Source organism: Pseudophryne corroboree, chromosome 6 (assembly GCF_028390025.1).
Source record: "Pseudophryne corroboree isolate aPseCor3 chromosome 6, aPseCor3.hap2, whole genome shotgun sequence".
NCBI lineage: Eukaryota > Metazoa > Chordata > Amphibia > Anura > Myobatrachidae > Pseudophryne > Pseudophryne corroboree.
The window spans coordinates 722,925,878-722,949,500 of record NC_086449.1 but is presented as its reverse complement, the minus strand read 5'-3'; the positions used below and the strand labels follow the sequence as shown (position 1 = coordinate 722,949,500).

The 23,623-nt window shown below is 48.7% G+C and overlaps 1 protein-coding gene across 2 annotated transcripts in view; it reads right to left on the bottom strand.

Annotated features, from left to right (window-relative positions):
- Positions 1 to 10,458, bottom strand: part of UBLCP1 (ubiquitin like domain containing CTD phosphatase 1) — a 35,118-nt gene extending 24,660 nt beyond the window's left edge. Inside the window, exons 1-4 of one of the 2 annotated variants that reach the window (XM_063928408.1) lie at positions 10,141 to 10,458; positions 7,926 to 8,017; positions 6,713 to 6,798; positions 6,254 to 6,369 (exon numbers count right to left, since the gene is read on the bottom strand). In XM_063928408.1, the coding sequence (XP_063784478.1) occupies positions 6,254 to 6,369; positions 6,713 to 6,798; positions 7,926 to 8,017; positions 10,141 to 10,321 (475 nt within the window). In that variant the 5' untranslated portion in view covers positions 10,322 to 10,458. The remainder of the gene's footprint in view (positions 1 to 6,253; positions 6,370 to 6,712; positions 6,799 to 7,925; positions 8,018 to 10,140) is intronic. The other variant, XM_063928407.1, reaches the window with a different exon arrangement.
- Between the last annotated feature and the right edge of the window lie 13,165 nt (positions 10,459 to 23,623).

Genomic DNA, 23,623 nt, shown 5'->3' with positions numbered 1-23,623 from the left:
CCACGGTGTTACCAGAGCGTCCACAGCTATTGCCTGAGGGTCTCTTGACCTGGCGCAATACCTGTCCAGTTTTTTGTTGAGGCGAGACGCCATCATATCCACCTTTGGTTTTTCCCAACGGTTCACAATCATGTGGAAGACTTCTGGATGAAGTCCCCACTCTCCCGGGTGTAGATCGTGTCTGCTGAGGAAGTCTGCTTCCCAGTTGTCCACTCCCGGAATGAACACTGCTGACAGTGCTATCACATGATCTTCCGCCCAGCGAAGAATCCTTGCAGCTTCTGCCATTGCTCTCCTGCTTCTTGTGCCGCCCTGTCTGTTTACGTGGGCGACCGCCGTGATGTTGTCCGACTGGATCAACACCGGCTGACCCTGAAGCAGGGGTTTTGCCAGGCTTGGAGCATTGTAAATCGCTCTTAGCTCCAGTATATTTATGTGAAGAGACATCTCCAGGCTTGACCATACTCCCTGGAAGTTTCTTCCCTGTGTGACCGCTCCCCAGCCTCTCAGACTGGCATCCGTGGTCACCAGGACCCAGTCCTGTATGCTGAATCTGCGGCCCTCTAACAGATGAGCACTCTGCAACCACCACAGAAGAGACACCCTTGTCCGTGGCGATAAGGTTATCCGCTGATGCATCTGCAGATGCGATCCGGACCATTTGTCCAGCAGATCCCACTGAAAAGTTCGTGCGTGGAATCTGCCGAATGGAATCGCTTCGTAAGAAGCCACCATCTTTCCCAGGACTCTTGTGCATTGATGCACAGACACTTTCCCTGGTTTTAGGAGGTTCCTGACAAGTTCGGATAACTCCCTGGCTTTCTCCTCCGGAAGAAACACCTTTTTCTGAACCGTGTCCAGAATCATTCCCAGGAACAGCAGACGTGTCGTCGGGGTCAATTGAGAATTTGGAAAATTCAGAATCCACCCGTGCTGTTGCAGCACTACTTGGGTTAGTGCTACTACGTCCCCCAGCTGTTCCCTGGACCTTGCCCTTATCAGGAGATCGTCCAAGTAAGGGATAATTAATACGCCTTTTCTTCGCAGAAGAAACATCATTTCGGCCATTACCTTGGTAAAGACCCGAGGTGCCGTGGACAATCCAAACGGCAGCGTCTGAAACTGATAATGACAGTTTTGCACCACGAACCTGAGGTACCCTTGATGTGAAGGGCAAATTGGGACATGCAGGTAAGCATCCTTGATGTCCAGGGACACCATAAAGTCCCCTTCTTCCAGATTCGCTATCACTGCTCTGAGTGACTCCATCTTGAACTTGAATTTTTGTATGTACAGGTTCAAAGATTTCAGATTTAGAATAGGTCTTACCGAGCCGTCCGGCTTCGGTACCACAAATAGTGTGGAATAATACCCCTTTCCCTGTTGTAGGAGGGGTACCTTGACTATCACCTGCTGAGAATACAGCTTGTGAATGGCTTCCAATACCGTCGCCCTGTCTGAGGGAGACGTTGGCAGAGCAGACTTTAGGAACCGGCGAGGGGGAGACTTCTCGAATTCCAACCTGTAACCCTGAGATACTATCTGCAGGATCCAGGGGTCCACCTGTGAGTGAGCCCACTGTGCGCTGAAATTCTTGAGTCGACCCCCCACCGCCCCTGAGTCCGCTTGTAAAGCCCCAACGTCATGCTGAGGGCTTTGCAGAAGCCGGGGGGGGCTTCTGCTCCCGGGAAGAAGCTGCTTGGTGCACTCTCTTACCCTTTCCTTTGCCTCGGGGCAAATATGACTGTCCTTTCGCCCGCTTGTTCCTATAGGAACGAAAGGACTGCGGCTGAAAAGACGGTGTCTTTTTCTGTTGGGAGGGGACCTGAGGTAAAAAGGTGGATTTCCCGGCTGTTGCCGTGGCCACCAAATCCGATAGACCGACCCCAAATAATTCCTCCCCCTTATACGGCAATACTTCCATATGCCGTTTGGAATCCGCATCACCTGACCATTGTCGCGTCCATAAACTTCTTCTGGCAGATATGGACATCGCACTTACTCTCGATGCCAGAGTGCAAATATCCCTCTGAGCATCTCGCATATAAAGAAAAGCATCCTTTAATTGCTCTAAAGTCAATAAAATACTGTCCCTATCTAGGGTATCAATATTTTTAGCCAGGGAATCCGACCAAACCACCCCAGCACTGCACATCCATGCAGAGGCGATGGCTGGTCGCAGTATAACACCAGTATGAGTGTATATACTTTTCAGGGTAGTTTCCAGCCTCTTATCCGCTGGATCCTTGAGGGCGGCCGTTTCAGGAGACGGTAACGCCACTTGTTTTGATAAGCGTGTGAGCGCCTTATCCACCCTAGGGGGTGTTTCCCAGCGCGCCCTAACCTCTGGCGGGAAAGGATATAATGCCAATAACTTCTTTGAAATTAGCAGTTTTCTATCGGGGTTAACCCACGCTTCATCACACACTTCATTCAATTCGTCTGATTCAGGAAAAACTACAGGTAGTTTTTTCAGACCCCACATAATACCCCTTTTTGTGGTACATGCAGTATCAGAGATATGCAAAGCCTCCTTCATTGCCGTGATCATATAACGCGTGGCCCTACTGGAAAATACGTTTGTTTCTTCACCGTCGACACTAGATTCGGTGTCCGTGTCTGGGTCTGTGTCGACCGACTGAGGTAAAGGGCGTTTTACAGCCCCTGACGGTGTCTGAGACGCCTGTACAGGTACTAACTGGTTTGCCGGCCGTCTCATGTCGTCAACTGATTTTTGTAATGTGCTGACATTATCACGTAATTCCATAAACAAAGCCATCCATTCCGGTGTCGACTCCCTAGGGGGTGACATCACCATTACCGGCAATTGCTCCGCCTCCACACCAACATCGTCCTCATACATGTCGACACACACGTACCGACACACAGCAGACACACAGGGAATGCTCTTATCGAAGACAGGACCCCACTAGCCCTTTGGGGAGACAGAGGGAGAGTTTGCCAGCACACACCCAAGCGCTATAAATATATAGGAACAACCCTATAGAAGTGTTGTCTCCCTTATAGCAGCTTAATATATCAAAAAACGCCAAAAAAGTGCCCCCCCCCCTCTCTGTTTTACCCTGTTTCTGTAGTGCAGTGCAGGGGAGAGTCCTGGGAGCCTTCCTCGCAGCGGAGCTGAGCAGGAAAATGGCGCTGTGTGCTGAGGAGATAGGCCCCGCCCCCTATTTCGGCGGGCTCTTCTCCGGTGTTTGTGAGACCTGGCAGGGGTTAAATACATCCATATAGCCCCAGGGGCTATATGTGATGTATTTTTTAGCCAGAACAAGGTATTCTCATTGCTGCCCAGGGCGCCCCCCGCAGCGCCCTGCACCCTCCGTGACCGCTGGTGTGAAGTGTGTGACAACAATGGCGCACAGCTGCAGTGCTGTGCGCTACCTCATGAAGACTGAAAAGTCTTCTGCCGCCGGTTTCTGGACCTCTTCACTTTTCGGCATCTGCAAGGGGGTCGGCGGCGCGGCTCCGGGACCGGACTCCATGGCTGGGCCTGTGTTCGATCCCTCTGGAGCTAATGGTGTCCAGTAGCCTAAGAAGCCAATCCATCCTGCACGCAGGTGAGTTCACTTCTTCTCCCCTAAGTCCCTCGTTGCAGTGAGCCTGTTGCCAGCAGGACTCACTGTAAAATAAAAAACCTAAAAACTTTTTCTAAGCAGCTCTTTAGGAGAGCCACCTAGATTGCACCCTGCTCGGACGGGCACAAAAACCTAACTGTGGCTTGGAGGAGGGTCATAGGGGGAGGAGCCAGTGCACACCACCTGATCCTAAAGCTTTATTTTTGTGCCCTGTCTCCTGCGGAGCCGCTAATCCCCATGGTCCTGACGGAGTCCCCAGCATCCACTAGGACGTCAGAGAAAAGGTAGTTGTGTCCTTCAAAATATACAAAATGTCAAGGCCCAGCACTCTAGTCATCTATCTATAGGTGTTTCAATCAGAGCACCATGTTTATTACCAATATAAAGAGGCACAAAGTATGGTAAGCCCCCCCATAAACACTGTAACGTGCTAGTGTGGGTTCCAGTATCAGGTCACTTTAGACATGAGCTACAACACCCAGAAACAATTGAATCGCCCACTAAAGACCTTGTGCTTATTCTAAAAGCCATTGCATCATCAGCCTTCGAGGAAGATGTAAGGCGTGCTAATCTGCAGGATATACACTAACTGCTCTGATATCAAATTATAAGATTTGGGGTGATTACTACACTGGGCTGTATTCAACGCAAGTCGGATTTCCCGACATATCGGATAAATGGGAGTTTAAGGTCGAATCCAGATTCGACCTATTCAATCAAACTCCCGTTTATCCGACAAGTCAGAAAATCCAACATGTCGGAAAGCATGTGGATCGGTGGATTAGCCGCGGATCCATGTGTTTTGTCGGATTTGCGGCTGCTAATTGAATACTGAAATGTGGGATCCTTTCCGCCGGAAAGGATCCGACATCAATTGAATACACCCCATTATAACTATGATATCATTCCTGATTGATCTCTAGGAGATGCACGTTAATGTTTCAGCAATAACAAGTACTAGCGTTTGCCCACGTGGACGGCTTATTGCTCAGCGGATGTAATTTTACAAAGACAGTAGTGGCATCTAATATTGTGATATATATTGTACACATTGATCACAAAATTTCTGTGAAACCAATATTTGTTATTTTACCTTCAGGGATTAACACAAAAAGATGCTTGGGGCTACTAATACCGGGTTATTCATGCGGTGTGAAATGGGTCACTTCCGAATTCCCGGGTCGTCTGACCCGGTATTTCAACCCGGGAAAAAAGAAGGGTTATTACCAGGTCAGGTGTAGCGTGAACGGTTTGCAGGGTTGAAACGACCCAGGACCCGTTCAATGTATAGGCAGAGGCAGCGTGGAGATGATCTCCCAGCGCTGCCCCCACACCCGATCCGGCATATTGCCAGGTCGGGAAGCCAGTCTGAAAGCGTCCAATGCCGGGTCGCACCCGTGAAGGAGCAGTTTCCAATTCCCGGGTGCGACCCGTCACTGCGATGTGAAAACGGTATAACTCATCAATCAGCATGCCATGTAAAGCTGTCCATGGGAGAATCAGATGGTCCGGAGATCCACGCCTGCTGCCCTTAGCGTCTGCCCCTGCAACTTGTTGATCGTCATAGCGAAACAGACACTTACAGGAAAATGCAAGAACTTAAATTGAAAAGGAAAATTGTTGGGGATAAGGGGTATATGTGTTATAAACACAGTCTCATCTCTGCCACAACCCGTTATAATCTCAGCCTCATTTAAGTTACACTGAAGAGCAGTCACTTTAAATCAGGTTCCATGCATAACTTGGGCAGGGTCAGTTTCACAGAAGCATGATCGGAACACCAACTCTCTATATTTATATACAGATAATAAATTTCATAGAGCGACTTTATCTAGTGTGTTTGGAGCTTTACTGAAAACAATGTGATCTTTGAACTTACTTTTTTTTTTTACATTTTATTCAGACCAAATGTCTGGCATAAAAGAAAACATTAACGAGGGGCATGGAACCTTTTTCTGACTGCCTACACAAAATAATGGATTACCAACAAAATGACAAACTGCACAATTTGTAGCACACTATGGGGGTCGTTCCGGCCTGATCGCTCGCTGCAGTTTTTCGCAGCGCAGCGATCGGAACTCCCGCTGGGAGTGAGGGAGCTGGACGGCGGCGTTAAGCTGGCGTTTAGGGGGCGCGGTCTGGCCAATGCAGGCGTGGCCGGACCGCTGGGGGGGGCCGAGGAGGCTGCGTGACGTCACACGCAGCCGCTGCGACCCGGGCAGCGAGGAGGTTTTCCCGGGCAGCCGCAGGAGCTGCGCTGGCCGGGAGTTACTCCTGAGATGTAGAAGCATCGCCGCTGTGCGATGCTTTTGCATTTCTGCAGGGGGGGGGGGGGGGGTACAGACATGCGGGGCGGACTAAACCTGTGCTGGGCGTCCCCCCCGCATGTCTGAGTGCTTGATCGTAGCTGTGCTAAATTTAGCACAGCTACGATCAACTCGGAATGACCCCCTATATTGTGTAATGGTCTGGAAGTTGTATACAGATCTGAAGATTGTTACAAGTTAATCATCGCTTTGGATAGTCTGCATTAACGAGTGATGACATCAGAGAAGGCATGGGTTGTAGAATATATACAACATACCAGACTCACAGGGAAGGTAAGCCAGGTGACACACACCTTAAAAGATGGGTATTAAATGCGCAGGCAGCATACTAACCAAACAGTGTATAGTCAACATCTAGAACCAGCAGCTTTTTCCCTTCCCTCGGAGGATTTAGTGTTTCCACTTTGTAGTCTTTGACACGACGTGAAATCTTAGCCAGGTTTTCTTCTCTGGAAATACATACCATTAATTTGCTTAGTTTTCTCTAGAATATGCAGATAGGGGTGCTGATGAGTCTTGATTTGGGGTTTCTGTAACAGTAACTCCCGCGCAGCTCCTCTTTTATAGCATTCCTTGGAACAGCACATAATACCAGCTACTGATTCTTCTACTAATCTTCATGTTAGAATTCGCAGGAAGCGAAAACATTAAATTATGAGTGGAACAGAATATGTTGAGCATTATTTTGACTATACAATGATTTCATTAAAATGCTAATAAAGAACCTTAGTTTACAGTATTTTTGCACAAGTGAGTATCGGTCATTCCAAATATTAAAAGCAAATGTCATACCGATTTTCCACCTCCACAACCTCATCTTCAATGTCAAAGTCATTTACAACGTCATCATTGTCCGGTGGCGGAGCCAGTACATCTTCCTGCAATAAAGCATAGAGAACAACTACTTGCTACAAGCACACACATACTAACACAAGCTCATTTACTAAGCTAGCCTCTGATTCCCATATGCTAACCTATTCATATCTTACATTTTCAATTTGTAAAAGGTAAAAGCCACTTTTGTTGAGTTTTTAGAGAATAATGGGAAAATACAAACCTTAACTTTTACCTATATGAACGCTTTAATAGACAGTATGGTAACTGAAATGAAACTTCTACTGTCTTTGGGTACGGACTATAGCAAGGGGATGCAGTTATGTGACCGGCGGTCAGGAGACCGCTGGTCACAATACCAGCACTTACATCCCGAACACTCACTATCCCGACGGTCGGCATGCCGACCAACAGGGACTATTCCCACTCTTGGGTGTCCACAACACCCACAGGATGGTAATAGAACCTGTGCTGAGCGCAGCTTGCCACCAAACCCACAAGAGGCGTCGGCACGCTCCCCCCACCGAGTATCTAAATGCCGGGATCCCGCCATTGGTATCGTGACCGCCGGCCTCCTGACCGCCGGTCACACATACCCAACCCATAGCAAGTCCTCTGTCCACAGCTCCCTCATCACCCACACTCTGCATCATTGCAAATGGACACAGTCTTGGTTTGATAGAACTCACAGATAGTGAGTCCCTTTGGTTATAATGGGAATTTGCCCTGAAGAAAAACAGGGAAATTCCCGTTATAACCAAGGGATTCACTATCTGTAGTCCCCTGAGATAGCAGGAGCTGCAGGACATTCAGCTTTTTCTCCATCTCTGGATGAGTGAATGCCAAAACATATTTAAAAAAAAATAGATGCATGCACCATACACAAGACAGCTGACTTTACATAGAAGATAATAGGACAAAACAGTGCCAAGTCTCCAGAATGGTCAGCCTCTTTTATATGTCGCCCAACGGAGAAACACCAAACTATCAGAAAAGAACAGCAGGTGCGGCCTGGACATCAGGGACCCACCAGAGAACCTGCTGAATGCTAGACCCCAGGTAAGTAACCTTTGAGGACTGGGTCTCCCACAAGCTATTCTCACAACAGAGTTTTCCAATCTTTAGTGGAAGTTACAGTATCTTTGAACCTTTCAAAATGGAACTTGCATACCAAACTCTCCTCCCGGGTTCCCATCATCATAATCTTGGTATTTGGTTTGAGTTTGAGGACACCCAGTTTTATATTGTTGTCTGCTGGTTTACCTGTAACAAAATAATTAAGCAACATAAAAAATAAAAAAAAAATCATGAAGACAAAATAAAATAACTGCAAACATTAATAAAAGACTGATGTGAACAGATTTACTAATCTCTGGAATTTGGGCATATGCAACAAAGAACCACTGGTTAAGAACACCCCGTGTGAGATAAGCACATCTTTAATGCTGAAGAACATAACTACAATATATTCAAAGCCGAGTAGAATTCATTAAAGTTAGACTGTACAGGGAAATGTGCCTTTAGTTAGAGTTTGCAGATCTATATACTGTATAATCATTATTACTGAAATGCATATCTACTCGGTATGTACCTACTATCCTGATATGTTGTAACAATACAATCAATTTAGAGAGAACATAAGATTAAAGACCAGTACACACTAGCCGAGCCCCGGTCAATGCAGATATTGGCGGCGGCGGGGACTCGGCGGGGTGCCAAAGTGCCTACAAACTTGCTGATGCCAACAGGGAAGGTAGCGACGGTGGGGGTGGCGACACCCATGCTGCGCTGTCGTTAATGATAATGGGTGCATACACTAGGCAATATAGTGGACAATATTGCTCAGAAAGCCCTTTCAGCTGCCAGTGCAGCATTGTACTTACCTCTGATAACTTCACACGAAAGGATTCCAGAGAGTGTCCTAGCCAGGGTATGATACTGCTTTACTAGGAGCGATATGAATGTTTCATCCTTTTAATGACCATAACTTGCTAATACCCCTTTCACACCAGCACCTCTGTATCCGGGTTATTGGCACATGAACGCACAAAACCCGTGTTCATGTGCGGTATGAACCGGGTCCAGTGACCCGGTATTTCAACCCTGCTCTTGACCAGGGTTGAACCCGGCTCACTTTGCGGTGTGAACAGGAGCTGGGTCAATGCGCCCCGGCTCCTGTTCACGCTCTATGTACAGGCGGCGCTTGGAGATCATGTGATCTCTAGCGCCGTCACCGCTGACGTCAGCAACCCGGCAATATGCCGGGCTGCTGACTGCGGTATGCAAGGCGTCTTACCCGGGACTGTCCCTGCATGATCCCGGGACCATATTCCCGGGTAAGACCCTTTTTAAATACCTACCGTCCTGTGAATATTTTTATATTTCATTGTGTATTTTTCTTAATACAGCCAGCGCTGGTATATATTGCCTTTTCTTTATATATTTATACACCATGGGGAATAACCAACCCCTTTACCAGCTGCTATTGACAGCGCACTCTATTGTGTTCTATTTGACTTTTGTTCCCAATATCGCCTAGTGTGTATGGGGCTTAACAAAAATAAATATACTGAATATGCTTAATTTATACATATGTCAATGTGAAAAATCCGCACTCTAGATTTTGCGTGTTGAAGCAACTAGGATCAATGCGGAGTTAAGCTGGGTACGCACTAGAGCGATGTCGGGCTGATTTGCCATTTTGTAACAACAAATCGCCTACATCGCTCAGTTTGTACGGATGATTGCGCTCCCACGGTAGTCAGGTTTGATATGCTGCACATCAAACATAGTGATATCTTTAGGCTTATGAAGGACGGAACCTTCATAAAACTGGTTCTAAGGTGTACACAAATCTGGCCTCAAGGGCATTGGTTCCAATGTACCCAGCATAACACACAGCGCAGTCGCACCACCACTTGCAGGAGTATAATGGGGGCGTTTTCACACAGGCAAAGTTTAGTGAAGGATTTTCGATGGAACTATGGGCTATGCAACGTTGTGCAAAATACGTATTTTCTGTGGAATCTTTTGCACTAAGGCTAGGGCTGGTGTAAGTGTGCACTGATAATGGTGACGGCTATCAAAGCAAGCGTGCAAGTAATGGCATCGCGGTCACGTAGAGGCATACAGAAATATACCACTTTTTCTCCATACACAATTATGTTTTAATTATTGCATTCTACTACATTTACGGAAGGCGCGGGGCCAGCCTCCGCAGAGTCCTGGCACAGGGGTGGTACCCGAGTCCTGGCACAGGGATGGACTCTCTGACCAGGTGAGTGTAGGGTACCACACCACACCTGGAAGGGCACCCAACCCCCAAGGAACATATGTAGGCACTGCATAAAGCTTATGGTGCACTAGAACAAGGCAGAGCACCTCACCCTTGTATTTGAGGCCCAGCAGCTTCTGGCGTTCTGGCAGTACCCCCGTGAGGCTCTTCAGGGAGTGCTTGAGGTCCATCACCGTGTCCTCCTCGGACAGAGCGGACAGCGGGAACTCCTGGCCGCCCCATTTGATGATCAGAGACAGGGTCATGGTCTTTGGATCAGCGCGTAGGGCCATGTTACACTGTCACAACCCGGCCTCTCACACACCGGCTGCGGCGTCCATGGAGGAGAGCCGGCACCGGAGCTGCACACAGCAGCACAGAGGGAGAAAGGGGGAGGGGGACGTGACGTGCGGGGGGACGGCAGCTGCTGCGTCACTGGCTGATGCGGGGCCTGCAGCTGGGTCTCCATGGCGACACTTCCTGACACTGTCACCTGACTCTACAGCTGCTGCTGCTGCTGCTGCTCCTCACCCGGTGCAAGAAGAATTTATCTGCATACATAGCTATATCTATCTATAGTACTATATAGGCTTACCATACCATCCCTTTAAACCGGGATGCTCATGATTTACACAGGTTCTGTGGCTGATTAAAACCAGGCTTGAAGTCAGGCAGCCACAGAACCTGTGTAATTTATTAGTGTCCCGGTTTAAAGCGATTGTATGGTAAGCCTATATCTATCTATGTATAATATATGTATAGATATAAATATATATACACAAACACACACATATATATATATAGCAACAAACTGTCCATTGACATCTGTCATGGTAGTGGTGCATACCCTCCAACTGTACCTTTTTAATAGGTACAGTACCTTTTTTTCATGGTCTGTACCGATTTTTGGCTCTCCAAACTTCCATTGAAAGTATAGGAAAAGGGGCGTGACCACGCCCCCTTTTACCCGCGGCCACGCCCCTTTTTCGGATTTGTGCCGATTTTTCTGTGTAAAATGTTGGAGGGTATGGTGGTGATGTGATAGGGCACACTGCCAGAGAATGGAAGAAGAAGCTGTACCTTCTCTGCCGTACATATGACCTGTCCTCTTCTTCTCTGTCCTCTCTCGGATATCCACCTGCCTCTCCGCCATCTCCTCCAGGATGTCTGAGCGCTCCCTGAAGTTCAACATGGACAATACCGAACTTATCATCTTTCCCCCATCCAGGGTCTCCACCCTCCCTAATATCTCTTTCACTGTTGACACCACCATCATCCTCCCCAGAGGCGGAACTACCGCCAGTGCAACCAGTGCGTTGCACTGGGGCCTGCCTCTGTCCAGGGGCCCCATGCATGTAATGAGTCAAACTGACTAATTACATGCCGCTGTGTGCTGCGGGCAACCGCTGCCCGCAGCACACAGCCGCCCAGAGAGGAGAGGAGCGCACTGCAGCGGCACGGGGGAGAAGGAGGAGGAGGGAGGTGGAGGAGGGAGCTGCAGCAGCGCTTTGTTACTGGTTGAGGCGCTGCTGCTGCTGCCCCTCTGCTTCACTATAGGCTGTCTTCCGAGAACTGCCTATAGTGAAGCAGAGGGGCAGCAGCAGCAGCGCCTCAACCAATAACACAGCGCTGCTGCGGCTCCCTCCTCCTCCTTCTCTCCTGCCCGGGAATCGTCAGAAGCTGCACCGAGGAGCCTGAGCCAGCGGAGAGGGTAAGTATAATTCTTTCTTTCTTTCTTTCTTTCTTTCTTGGGACTGTCGCAATGTGTAAAAATGGGGAATCTGCCTGCCGTAATGTGTAAAAAGGGGGAATCTGCCTGATGTAATGTGTAAAAAGGGGGAATCTGCCTGATTTAATGTGTAAAAAGGGGGAATCTTTGCCGTAATGTGTAAAAAGGGGGAATCTGCCTGACGTGATGTGTAAAAAGGGGGAATCTGCCTGCCGCAATGTGTAAAAAGGGGAATCTGCCTGCCGTAACGTGTAAAAAGGGGGACGCTGTCTGCCGTAATGTGTAACAAGGGCACGCTGTCTGCCGTAATGTGTAAAAAGGGGACGCTGTCTGCCGTTATGTGTAAAAAGGGGACGCTGTCTGCCGTTATGTGTAAAAAGGGCACGCTGTCTGCTGCTATGTTTAACAAGGGCACGCTATCTGCCGTTATGTGTAAAAAGTGTACGCTGTCTGCCGCTATGTGTAACAAGGGCACGCTGTCTGCCGTTATGTGTAAAAAGGGGCCGCTGTCTGCCGTTATGTGTAAAAAGTGCACGCTGTCTGCCGTAATGTGTAAAAATAAGATTTTACTTACCGGTAAATCTATTTTTCGTAGTCCGTAGAGGATGCTGGGGACTCCGTAAGGACCATGGGGACTCCGTAAGGACCATGGGGAGAGACGGGCTCCGCAGGAGACATGGGCACTTTAAGAAAGAATTTAGTTCCTGGTGTGCACTGGCTCCTCCCTCTCTGCCCCTCCTCCAGACCTCAGTTAGAGAACTGTGCCCAGAGGAGATGGACAGTACGAGGAAAGGATTTTTGTTAATCCAAGGGCAAGATTCATACCAGCCACACCAATCACACCGTGTAACTTGTGAAAACAATCCAGTAAACAGTATGACAATAACATAGCATCAGTTCACGCCCGATGCAACAATAACGTAACCCTTATTGAAGCAATAACTATATACAAGTATTGCAGAAGAAGTCCGCACTTGGGACGGGCGCCCAGCATCCTCTACGGACTACGAGAAATAGATTTACCGGTAAGTAAAATCTTATTTTCTCTAACGTCCTAGAGGATGCTGGGGACTCCGTAAGGACCATGGGGATTATACCAAAGCTCCCAAACGGGCGGGAGAGTGCAGATGACTCTGCAGCACCGATTGAGCAAACATGAGGTCCTCCTCAGCCAGGGTATCAAACTTATAGAATTTTGCAAAGGTGTTTGTACCCGACCAAGTAGCAGCTCGACACAGCTGTAGTGCCGAGACCCCTCGGGCAGCCTCCCAAGAAGAGCCCACTTTCCTAGTGGAATGGGCCTTGACCGATTTTTGTAACGGCAAACCAGCCGTAGAATGCGCTTGCTGAATCCAGATCCAGTGAGCAAGAGTCTGCTTTGAAGCAGGGCCGCCAAGCTTGTTGGCTGCATACAGGACAAACAGTGCTTCTGTTTTTCGGACTCTAGCCGTCCTGGCTACATAAATTTTCAAAGCCCTGACCACATCAAGGGACTCGGAATCATCTAAGTCCCGTGTAGCCACAGGCACCACAATAGGTTGGTTTATATGAAAGGATAAAACCACTTTTGGCAGGAACTGAGGACGTGTCTGCAATTCCGCTCTATCCATATGGAAAACCAGATAGGGGCTTTTATGTGATAAAGCCGCTAATTCCGACACTCGCCTAGCCGAAGCCAGGGCTAATAACATGACCACCTTCCAAGTGAGATATTTCAACTCCACCGTTTTCAGTGGTTCAAACCAGTGTGACGTTAGGAAGTCCAAGACCACATTAAGGTCCCAAGGCGCCACTGGAGGCACAAACGGAGGCTGAATATGCAGTACTCCTTTAACAAAAGTCTGAACTTCTGGGAGAGAAGCCAATTCTTTTTGAAAGAAAATGGATAGGGCCGAAATCTGGACCTTAATGGAGCCTAATTTAAGGCCCAAATCCACTCCAGTTTGTAGGAAGTGAAGGAAACGGCCCAGATGGAATTCTTCCGTAGGAGCATTCCTGGTCTCACACCAAGAAACATATCTTCGCCATATACGGTGATAATGTTTTGCTGTTACTTCCTTCCTAGCCTTTACCAGCGTAGGGATAACCTCAACCGGAATACCTTTTTCCGCTAGGATCCGGCGTTCAACCGCCATGCCGTCAAACGCAGCCGCGGTAAGTCTTGGAACAGACAGGGTCCCTGTTGCAACAGGTCCTGCCTTAGAGGAAGAGGCCACGGATCTTCCGTGAGCATTTCCTACAGATCTGGATACCAGGTCCGTCGTGGCCAATCTGGAACAACGAGGATTGTTCTCACTCCTTTTCTTCTTACTATTCTCAACACCTTGGGTATGAGAGGAAGAGGAGGAAATACATAGATGGACCGGAACACCCACGGTGTCACGAGGGCATCTACCGCTACTGCCTGAGGGTCTCTGGACCTGGCGCAATACCTCTGTAGCTTTTTGTTGAGGCGGGACGCCATCATGTCTATCTGTGGCAGTTCCCACCGACTCACAATCTGTGCGAAGACTTCTGGATGAAGTCCCCACTCTCCCGGGTGTAGGTCGTGTCTGCTGAGGAAGTCTGCTTCCCAGTTGTCCACTCCCGGAATGAACACTGCTGACAGTGCGCTTACATGATTCTCCGCCCAGCGAAGAATCCTGGTAGCTTCCGCCATTGCCGCTCTGCTCCTTGTGCCGCCTTGGCGGTTTACATGAGCCACTGCGGTGATGTTGTCTGACTGGATCAGAACTGGTTGGTCGCGAAGTAAGGCCTCCGCTTGACGTAGGGCGTTGTATATGGCCCTTAGTTCCAGGATGTTGATGTGCAGACAAGTATCTTGACTTGACCAAAGACCTTGGAAATTTCTTCCCTGTGTGACTGCTCCCCAACCTCGGAGGCTTGCGTCCGTGGTCACCAGGATCCAATCCTGAATGCCGAATCTGCGGCCCTCGAGAAGGTGAGCACTCTGCAGCCACCACAGGAGCGACACCCTGGCCCTGGGGGACAGGGTGATCAACCGATGCATCTGTAGATGTGATCCGGACCACTTGTCCAACAGATCCCATTGGAAAGTCCTCGCATGGAACCTGCCAAAGGGAATGGCCTCGTATGAGGCCACCATCTTTCCCAGGACTCGAGTGCAATGATGCACGGACACCTGTCTTGATTTCAAAAGGTTCCTGACCAGAGTCATAAGTTCCTGGGCTTTTTCTATCAGAAGATAAACCCTTTTCTGGGTCGTGTCCAGAATCATGCCCAAGAAAGGCAGACCAACTGCGACTTTGGGATATTGAGAATCCAGCCGTGTTGTTGTAACACTTTCAGTGAAAGAGATACGCTGTTCAGCAACTGCTCTCTTGATCTCGCTTTTATGAGGAGATCGTCCAAGTACGGGATAATTGTGACACCCTGCTTGCGCAGGAGCACCATCATTTCCACCATTACCTTGGTGAAAGTCCTCGTAGCCATTGAGAGACCAAACGGCAACGTCTGAAATTGGTAATGACAGTCCTGTACCGCAAATCTTAGGTACGCCTGATGAGGTGGATAAATGGGGACATGAAGGTACGCATCCTTTATGTCCAGTGACACCATAAAATCCCCCCCTTCCAGGCTGGCGATTACCACTCTTAGCGATTCCATCTTGAACTTGAACCTCTTCAAGTATAGGTTCAGAGATTTTAAATTCAATATGGGTCTGACCGAACCGTCCGGTTTCGGAACCACAAACATGGTCGAATAATAACCCCTTCCCTGTTGAAGGAGGGGAACCTCGACCACCACCTGCTGAAGATACAATTTTTGTATTGCATTTAACACTCCCTCTCTAGGGGGGAAGACAGTAGGGCCGATTTGAAAAACCGGCGAGGAGGCACCTCTTCGAATTCCAGCTTGTAACCCTGAGACACAATTTCTATTGCCCAGGGATCCACCTGGGAGTGAACCCACATGTGGCTGAAATTCCGAAGACGCGCCCCCACTGGCCCCGACTCCGCCAGTGGAGCCCCATCGTCATGCGGTGGATTTTGCAGAGGCCGGGGAGGACTTCTGTTCCTGGGAACTAGCTGTATTGTGCAGCTTCTTTCCTCTGCCCCTCCCTCTGGCAAGAAAGGACGCACCTCGGACTTTCTTGTTTCTTTGTGAACGAAAGGACTGCATTTGATAATGCGGTGCTCTCTTAGGCTGTGAGGGAACATAAGGCAAAAAATTTGACTTTCCAGCCGTAGCTGTGGAGACCAGGTCCGAGAGACCTTCACCGAACAATTCCTCACCCCTGTAAGGTAAAACCTCCATATGTCGTTTTGAGTCGGCATCACCTGTCCATTGCCGAGTCCATAGGACCCTTCTGGCAGAAATCAACATAGCGTTTATTCTAGAACCCAGCAGACTAATGTCTCTTTGAGCATCTCTCATATAAAGGACAGCATCTTTAATATGCCCCAGGGTCAATAAAACAGTATCCCTATCTAGGGTATCAAACTCCTCTGATAAGGTATCAGTCCATGCCGCTACTGCACTATAGACCCAGGCCGACGCGATTGCCGGTCTGAGCAAGGTACCTGAATGTGTATAAATGGACTTCAGGGTACCCTCCTGTTTGCGGTCAGCAGCATACTTGAGGGTAGCCGTATCCTGGGACGGCAGGGCTACCTTTTTGGATAAGCGTGTTAAAGCTTTGTCCACCCTAGGGGAGGATTCCCATCGTAACCTGTCCGTTGGCGGGAAAGGATACGCCATAAGAATCCGTTTGGAAATCTGCAGTTTTTTATCTGGAGATTCCCAAGCTTTTTCACATAACTCATTCAGTTCGTGTGAGGGGGGAAAAGTTACCTCAGGTTTCTTTCCCTTATACATATAAACCCTTGTGTCAGGGACAGGGGTTTCCTCTGTGATGTGCAAAACCTCCTTAATTGCTATAATCATATATCAGAGTGATTTAGCCAACTTTGGCTGTAACTTTGCATCATCGTAATCGACACTGGAGTCAGAATCCATGTCGGTATCTGTGTCAACAATTTGGGATAGTGGGCGCTTATGAGTTCCCGACGGTCCCTGCGACATAGGATCAGGCACGGGTTGAGACCCTGCCTGTCCCAATGCATCAGCCTTATCTAATCTTTTATGCAAGGAATTTACATTATCATTTAAAACCTTCCACATATCCATCCAATCAGGTGTCGGCGCCGTCGGCGGAGACCCCACATTCATTTGCTCCCGCTCCTCTCCCACATAGCCTTCCACATCAGACATGTCGACACAAGTGTACCGACACACCACACACACAGGGAATGTCCTTTCTGAAGACAGTTCCCCCACGAGGCCCTTTGGAGAGACAGAGAGAGAGTATGCCAGCACACACCCCAGCACTATATAACCCAGGAATAACACAGTAACTTAATGTTAACCCAGTAGCTGCTGTTTATATACTTTTTTGTGCCTAATTATGTGCCCCCCCCTCTCTTTTCAACCCTCTTCTACCGTGTATCAGCAGGGGAGAGCCTGGGGAGCTTCCTCTCAGCGTGCTGTGGAGAAAAAATGGCGCTGGTGAGTGCTGAGGGAGAAGCCCCGCCCCCTCGGCGGCGGGCTTCTGTCCCGCTTAAATTTTATTTATTTGGCGGGGCTCCTACATATATACAGTGCCCAGCTGTATATATGTGTGTTCATTTGCCAGAATGAGGTCCCAAATGCTGCCCAGGGCGCTCCCCCCCCCCCCCTGCGCCCTGCACCCTAACAGTGACCGGAGTATGTGTAGGTGTGTGGAGCAATGGCGCACAGCTGCAGTGCTGTGCGTTACCTCCAGTGAAGATCACGAAGTCTTCTGCCGCCTGTGAAGTCTTCTTGCTTCTCATACTCACCCGGCTTCAGTCTTCCGGCTCCGCGAGGTGGACGGCGGCGCGGCTCTGGGACGGACGGCGAGGGTGAGATCCTGCGTACCGATCCCTCTGGAGCTAATGGTGTCCAGTAGCCTAAGAAGCAGGACCTAGCTTCAGAGAGTAGGGCTGCTTCTCTCCCCTCAGTCCCACGATGCAGGGAGTCTGTTGCCAGCAGAGCTCCCTGAAAATAAAAAACCTAACAAAAAACTTTCTATCAGCAAACTCAGGAGAGCTCACTGAAAAGCACCCAGCTCCTCTGGGCACAGAATCAAACTGAGGTCTGGAGGAGGGGCAGAGAGGGAGGAGCCAGTGCACACCAGGAACTAAATTCTTTCTTAAAGTGCCCATGTCTCCTGCGGAGCCCGTCTCTCTCCATGGTCTTTACGGAGTCCCCATGGTCCTTACGGAGTCCCCAGCATCCTCTAGGATGTTAGAGAAAAGGGGAACGTTGTCTGCCGTAATGTGTAAAAAGGGGACGCTGTCTGCCGTAATGTGTAAAAAGAGGAATCTGTCCGCCGTAAGGTGTAAAAGGGTCTCTATCTGGTGTAGTGGTGCTACTGTGCGGCGTAATTTGAATAATGGAGACTACTGTGCACCGTTTTATGAATTGGTATTATTTTGTGGCCACACCCCTTCCCCACGAAGCCACGCCACTATGTATTTTTGCGCGCGCCTACGGCGCGCACTGCCCCTGTTTTGCATGTAGCGGTGGGGCTCCGATGCCGTTTCTTGCACACAGTGCTAAAATGTCTAGTTACGGCACTGTTGCTAGGTATCCATTTCTCTGGCCCTGAGCAGGTCCCCCTCACCAGATCCTCTCCAGGGGTGAGGGGGTGGACTTGGATGGGATGGGGGGGGGGCCCAAAGCATTTTGTCGCACCTGGGCCCACCGCTCGCTAGTTCCGCCACTGATCCTCCCTGTTCCCCAACTCTGCTGCTTGGGCGTCACTCTTGACTCCTCCCTCTCCACCCCCCACGTTCAGTCTCTGGCTCAATCCTGTCCGTTAAAACTATGCAGCATCCTTCGGATCAGGCCGTTCCTCTCCCAGATTGCGACTAAACTTATTTTCCACTCACTGGTCATCTCACGGCTCAACTATTGCAACGTTCTTACTGGCCTCCCCTGCTCCCACCTCACTCCACTCTGATCTGTTCTCAACTCCGCAGCTTGACTTATCTTCCTCTCCCGCTGCTCTACATCTGCCAATCCTCTTCGACAAAACCTGCACTGGCTCCCATTCCTCTACAGAATCCTCATCAAACTCCTCACCCTCACGTACAAGGCCTTTTCTAACTCCACTGCTTCCTACATCTCCAACTTCATCTCCCTACATACTCCCTCCCGCCCACTCCGGTTGGCCAATGACGATCGCCTCTCCTCTACCCTGGTTACTGCATCCCATGCACGAATCCAATATTTTATCCATGCTGCTCCCCTTCACTGGAATAAGCTCCCTCGCTCTATAAGCCTCTCCCCGTCCTTGCAAAGCTTCAAATGCGCACTGAAACCCCCAATGTTCATCAAAGCGTACCCTTCCACATAACCTAGTTTCGAGGCCACTTTCCCAACCCACTATCTCATGCCTTGGTCATCTATGCCTCGCTTACTTCCTACCATCAGGCCGTCTTTCACTTGCTCGCACCTCATGTCGCCTGTCTATCTACCCACTCCCTAGATTGTGAACTTATTGGAGCAGGGCCCTCTTTCCTCCTCTTCTCACAACCCTCTTCTCTCACACTTCAATTACAGCCTACATAGCAAATGTCTATACCTGCATCTCCTCTCGCTCATTACTGTTTCTCTCTTCCAGTGGCTGCCTGCCCCCAGTAGTATGATGACTACACCTTTACTTTCTTTCATCTCGGCTGTAGTGTGTACTGAGAACTGTGTTGCTAATTGTTACCTGTGCTCTGTTTTAGTTTTATTGTTACTGTAATGCTAAGTTCTGTGTACCCTGTATTGTTCTAATGTCTGCCGTATGTACGGCACTGCGAAACACTTGTGGCGCCCTAAACATAAAATGTAATAATAATATGACAGCCTTTAAATTGTGTGGTTTTTTTGATACCTCTTTCTATGGGGCTGTGACAGGGTTCGGGAGCAATTGGCCAATTTTCGTTCCAACCAGAAAGACTGGACAGATAGGAGGTCATTTCGACCTGTTCGCACGCTGCTGTTTTTTTGCAGCGGTGCAAATGGGTCGGTTCTGCACATGCGCGGTGGCCGCAACGTGCAGGCACGTCATTGCCCAGCGACGGCCGTCGCTGGGCAACGACAAGAAGAACGAAGAAAGCGATCGCTGCCGCGATCGCAAGAAGATTGACAGGAGGATGCCGTTCCGGAGCGTCAACTGACCGTTTTCTGGGAGTGGTGCGGTGAATGCAGGTGTGTCCAGGCGTTTGCAGGGCGGGAGTCTGACGTCAATTCCGGGACCTGACAGGCTGAAGACATCGCAGCGGGTAAGTAACTCCAAAGCGACTCAGGAAACTGCACAAAATGTTTTTGCATAGCTCGGCTGCACAAGCGTTCGCAGCCTTACTATGCAAAAAAAACCTCCCCAATAGGTGGCGTCTAGTTGATCACATGGGCAGCAAAAAGTTGCTACATGCGATCAACTCGGAATGACCCCCATAATCTTATAGTGTGTATCCAGCTTGACAGTGTTGCAACAGTATTCACTAGTGCTGCAACCCTAAATTATCAAGGTAGTGGAGGGACTAAAGTATGGGGTCCTGTGCAAAAATATACTTTCCTAGTATATTAGTCCCTTTTGCATGCCCTCCCCCCCTCCTATACTTACCCGCTTTCCCTGTCCCTGCTCTCCATCAAATGTTGGTTGGAAGCAAGAGCAAGTCTGTCCTCAGTCAAGCATTCTCCCACTGCCCGTCTTTGACATGGGATAGATACTGTAGAATTATTATATAGAGTCTATCCCATGAGTCCAATCCCGCACTCCACTCCACCCCATCCCATCCGCGTTTCATCCCACTGTACATCGCACGTCAGAGATGGGACAGACCATAGCCGATTATTATATAGTCTGGTATATTGGACATATACCGGGTCTCCCAGATCCACCTCCTGGTCTGCTACCCCACTTCATGACAACCCTCCCTCTTGCGACTGCATACAGTACTTGCCCATTTCAGACAGGTCCTTCGTCTTCTCAGGTTAGGCTAGGGTCTGCCCTGTCTCACACTGCTTACCTGCCTTTAAGTCACCTGAAAAAGTGACTCTCCTTTCTCCCTCAGTAGGTTCCAGTATAGTGCCATTAATACTATATTTAGCGTTTGGATTTTTTGTCAATAAAGTATAATTGCCACACTTTTGACCATTCCTCTAGTCTACCTAGATCATCAATCTTTTGTTTTGCCTCTCCTGGTGTGTCTACCCTGTTGCATACCTTTGTTTCATCTGCAGAAAGGCATACTTTCCCTTCAATACCATTTGCAATGTCACCAATAAAGATATTAAAAAGCACTATTCTAAGTACAGATCCATGGGGTACTCCAGTGGTAACATTTCCCTCTTGTGAATGCACTCCATTTACTACAACTCTCTGTTTTCTATCCTGCAAACAGGATCTTATCCATTCAACCATCTTAGTATTTAATCCCATGCTTTCAAATTTATTTAAAAGTCTGTGACGTGGGACAGTGTCAAAAGCCTTACTAAAGTCTTACTAAAACTCCTCTATGTTATTTTCTAGTATAGCCACCAGGGCTAGATTAAGACTAGTGGGGGCCTTGGCCAACAAATGTGTGTGGGGCCTACCAATAAAATTGACTTTGCACCCCACCGCTGTCACTTCTTTGTCCCTTAGCAGAGTAGAGGAGAGAGTGAGGGGAGTGAGAGACAAAGAAGGTGTCAGGGAGTGAGAGATAAAGAGAGAGAGGGGGTGCGAGGAAGAGACAGGGTAGAGAATGAGAGAGAGGGGGGTCAGGGAGAGAGAGAGGGTGTCAGACATTTATCCTCAGTTTTTGTTATGCATCATATTCACCAAGACCTTTCTTCTCTCTTCCAGCCACTTCTAGCTCATTTTTTTGAAATACCTGTATTTCCCAGCCTCATTAGGGATGATAATCGATGACTTTACCATCGATGGCACTGGTCTGATGGTTCTCTGCCATCGATACTCCAATGTTTTCATTTCCCCACCCCCATTATGTGACTTAGCCATAAACATTCCCTGATCGGCCTGCCTCTTTCCCGTGGCTTCCAGCAGGTTTAGGCATCTCTTGTCTCACCTTATTCTACCCCCCCCCCCCCCCCCCCGACACACACACCTCCACTCTATTCCAGAGTGGTTTTCTAGGTTAGATCTTCATATGACTATCAGTATGTCCTCAGCCAATATGGTTTCGGTTACTTGGTTATAAATAGGATTTTAATTACCTACCGGTAAATCCTTAACTCGTAGTCCGTAGAGGATGCTGGGGTCCATATTAGTACCATGAGGTATAGACGGGTCCACTAGGAGCCACTGGCACTTTAAGAGTTTGAGAGTGTGGGCTGGCTCCTCCCTCTATGCCCCTCCTACCAGAATCGGTCTAGAAACTGTGCTCGAGGAGACGGACATCTTCGAGAGAAGGATTTTACACAGATAGTGGCGAGATTCATACCAGCTCACACATACAAGGCAAACCAAGCTAACTAGCTTGAAACATCAGCAATGGCTGAACAATATTACTTAACCAAGTAACAAAACAGTACTAAACCAAGAACTAAGCAGTACTGAACAAAGTAACCACTGCAAGATCACGAAGCGCTGGGAGGGCGCCCAGCATCCTCTATGGACTACGAGAAAAGGATTTACCGGTAGGTAATTAAAATCCTATTTTCTCTTACGTCCTAGAGGATGCTGGGGTCCATATTAGTACCATGGGAATGAACCAAAGCTCCCAGAACGGAGGAGAGAGCGCGAAGGCTCCTGCAGAACTGATTGACCAAACTTTAGGTCCTCAGCGGCCAAAGTATCGAACTTGTAGAACTTAGCAAACGTGTTCGACCCAGACCAAGTAGCCGCTTGGCAACCCAGACCAAGCAGCCGCTAGGCAAAGTTATAAAGCCGGGACACCAAGGGCAGCCGCCCAGGAAGAACCCACCTTACGAGTAGAGTGGGCCTTAACAGATTTTGGACACGGCAAGCCTGCTGTAGAATACGCATGCTGAATAGTGAACCTGATCCAGCGAGAGATCGTCTGCTTAGAAGCAGGACAGCCAATTTTCTTGGGATCATACAGGACAAACAGAGAGTCCGATTTTGGGTGACGAGCAGTCCTCTTCACATAGATCTTCAGACCCCTTACGACATCCAAGGACTTTGAAGTAATTGAGGAGTCAGTAGCAACTGGCACCACAATAGGTTGGTTGATATGAAAAGCCGACACAACCTTAGGAAGAAACTGCTGACGGGTCCGGAGTTCAGCTCTATCTTCGTGGAAGATCAAGTAGGGGCTTTTACAAGACAAAGCCCCCAACTCCGACACACATCTAGCAGAAGCTAAAACCAACAAAGTGACAGCCTTCCACGTGAGAAACTTGACCTCAACCTCCTGTAGAGGCTCGAACCAATCTGATTGGAGGAACTGTAACACCACGTTAAGATCCCAGGGTGCCGTAGGTGCACAAAAGGAGGCTGGATGTGCAGCACCCCTTTCAAGAAAGTCTGTACCTCCGGGAGGGAAGCCAGTTGTTTCTGGAAGAAAATGGATAGGGACAAAATCTGGACCTTTACGTATCCCAAACTCAGGCCCATATCCACACCTGCTTGTAGGAAGAGGAGAAACAGCAGCTCATATCTAGAACACATAATTGTTCTTTCAAAATGTAAAACCCTACTTCCAGTGTTAATTTTGGCAAGGATTTTAAATGTAGTTTTAGTGTTTCTGCTTTTTTTTTGCTTTGTTTTAGTTAAGATTTAGTCAGTGAGTGGATTTCAGTTTTCATTTTAGCCTAATTTTAGTCTAATTTTAGTCCTGAAATAAACTGTATTCTACCCACGACT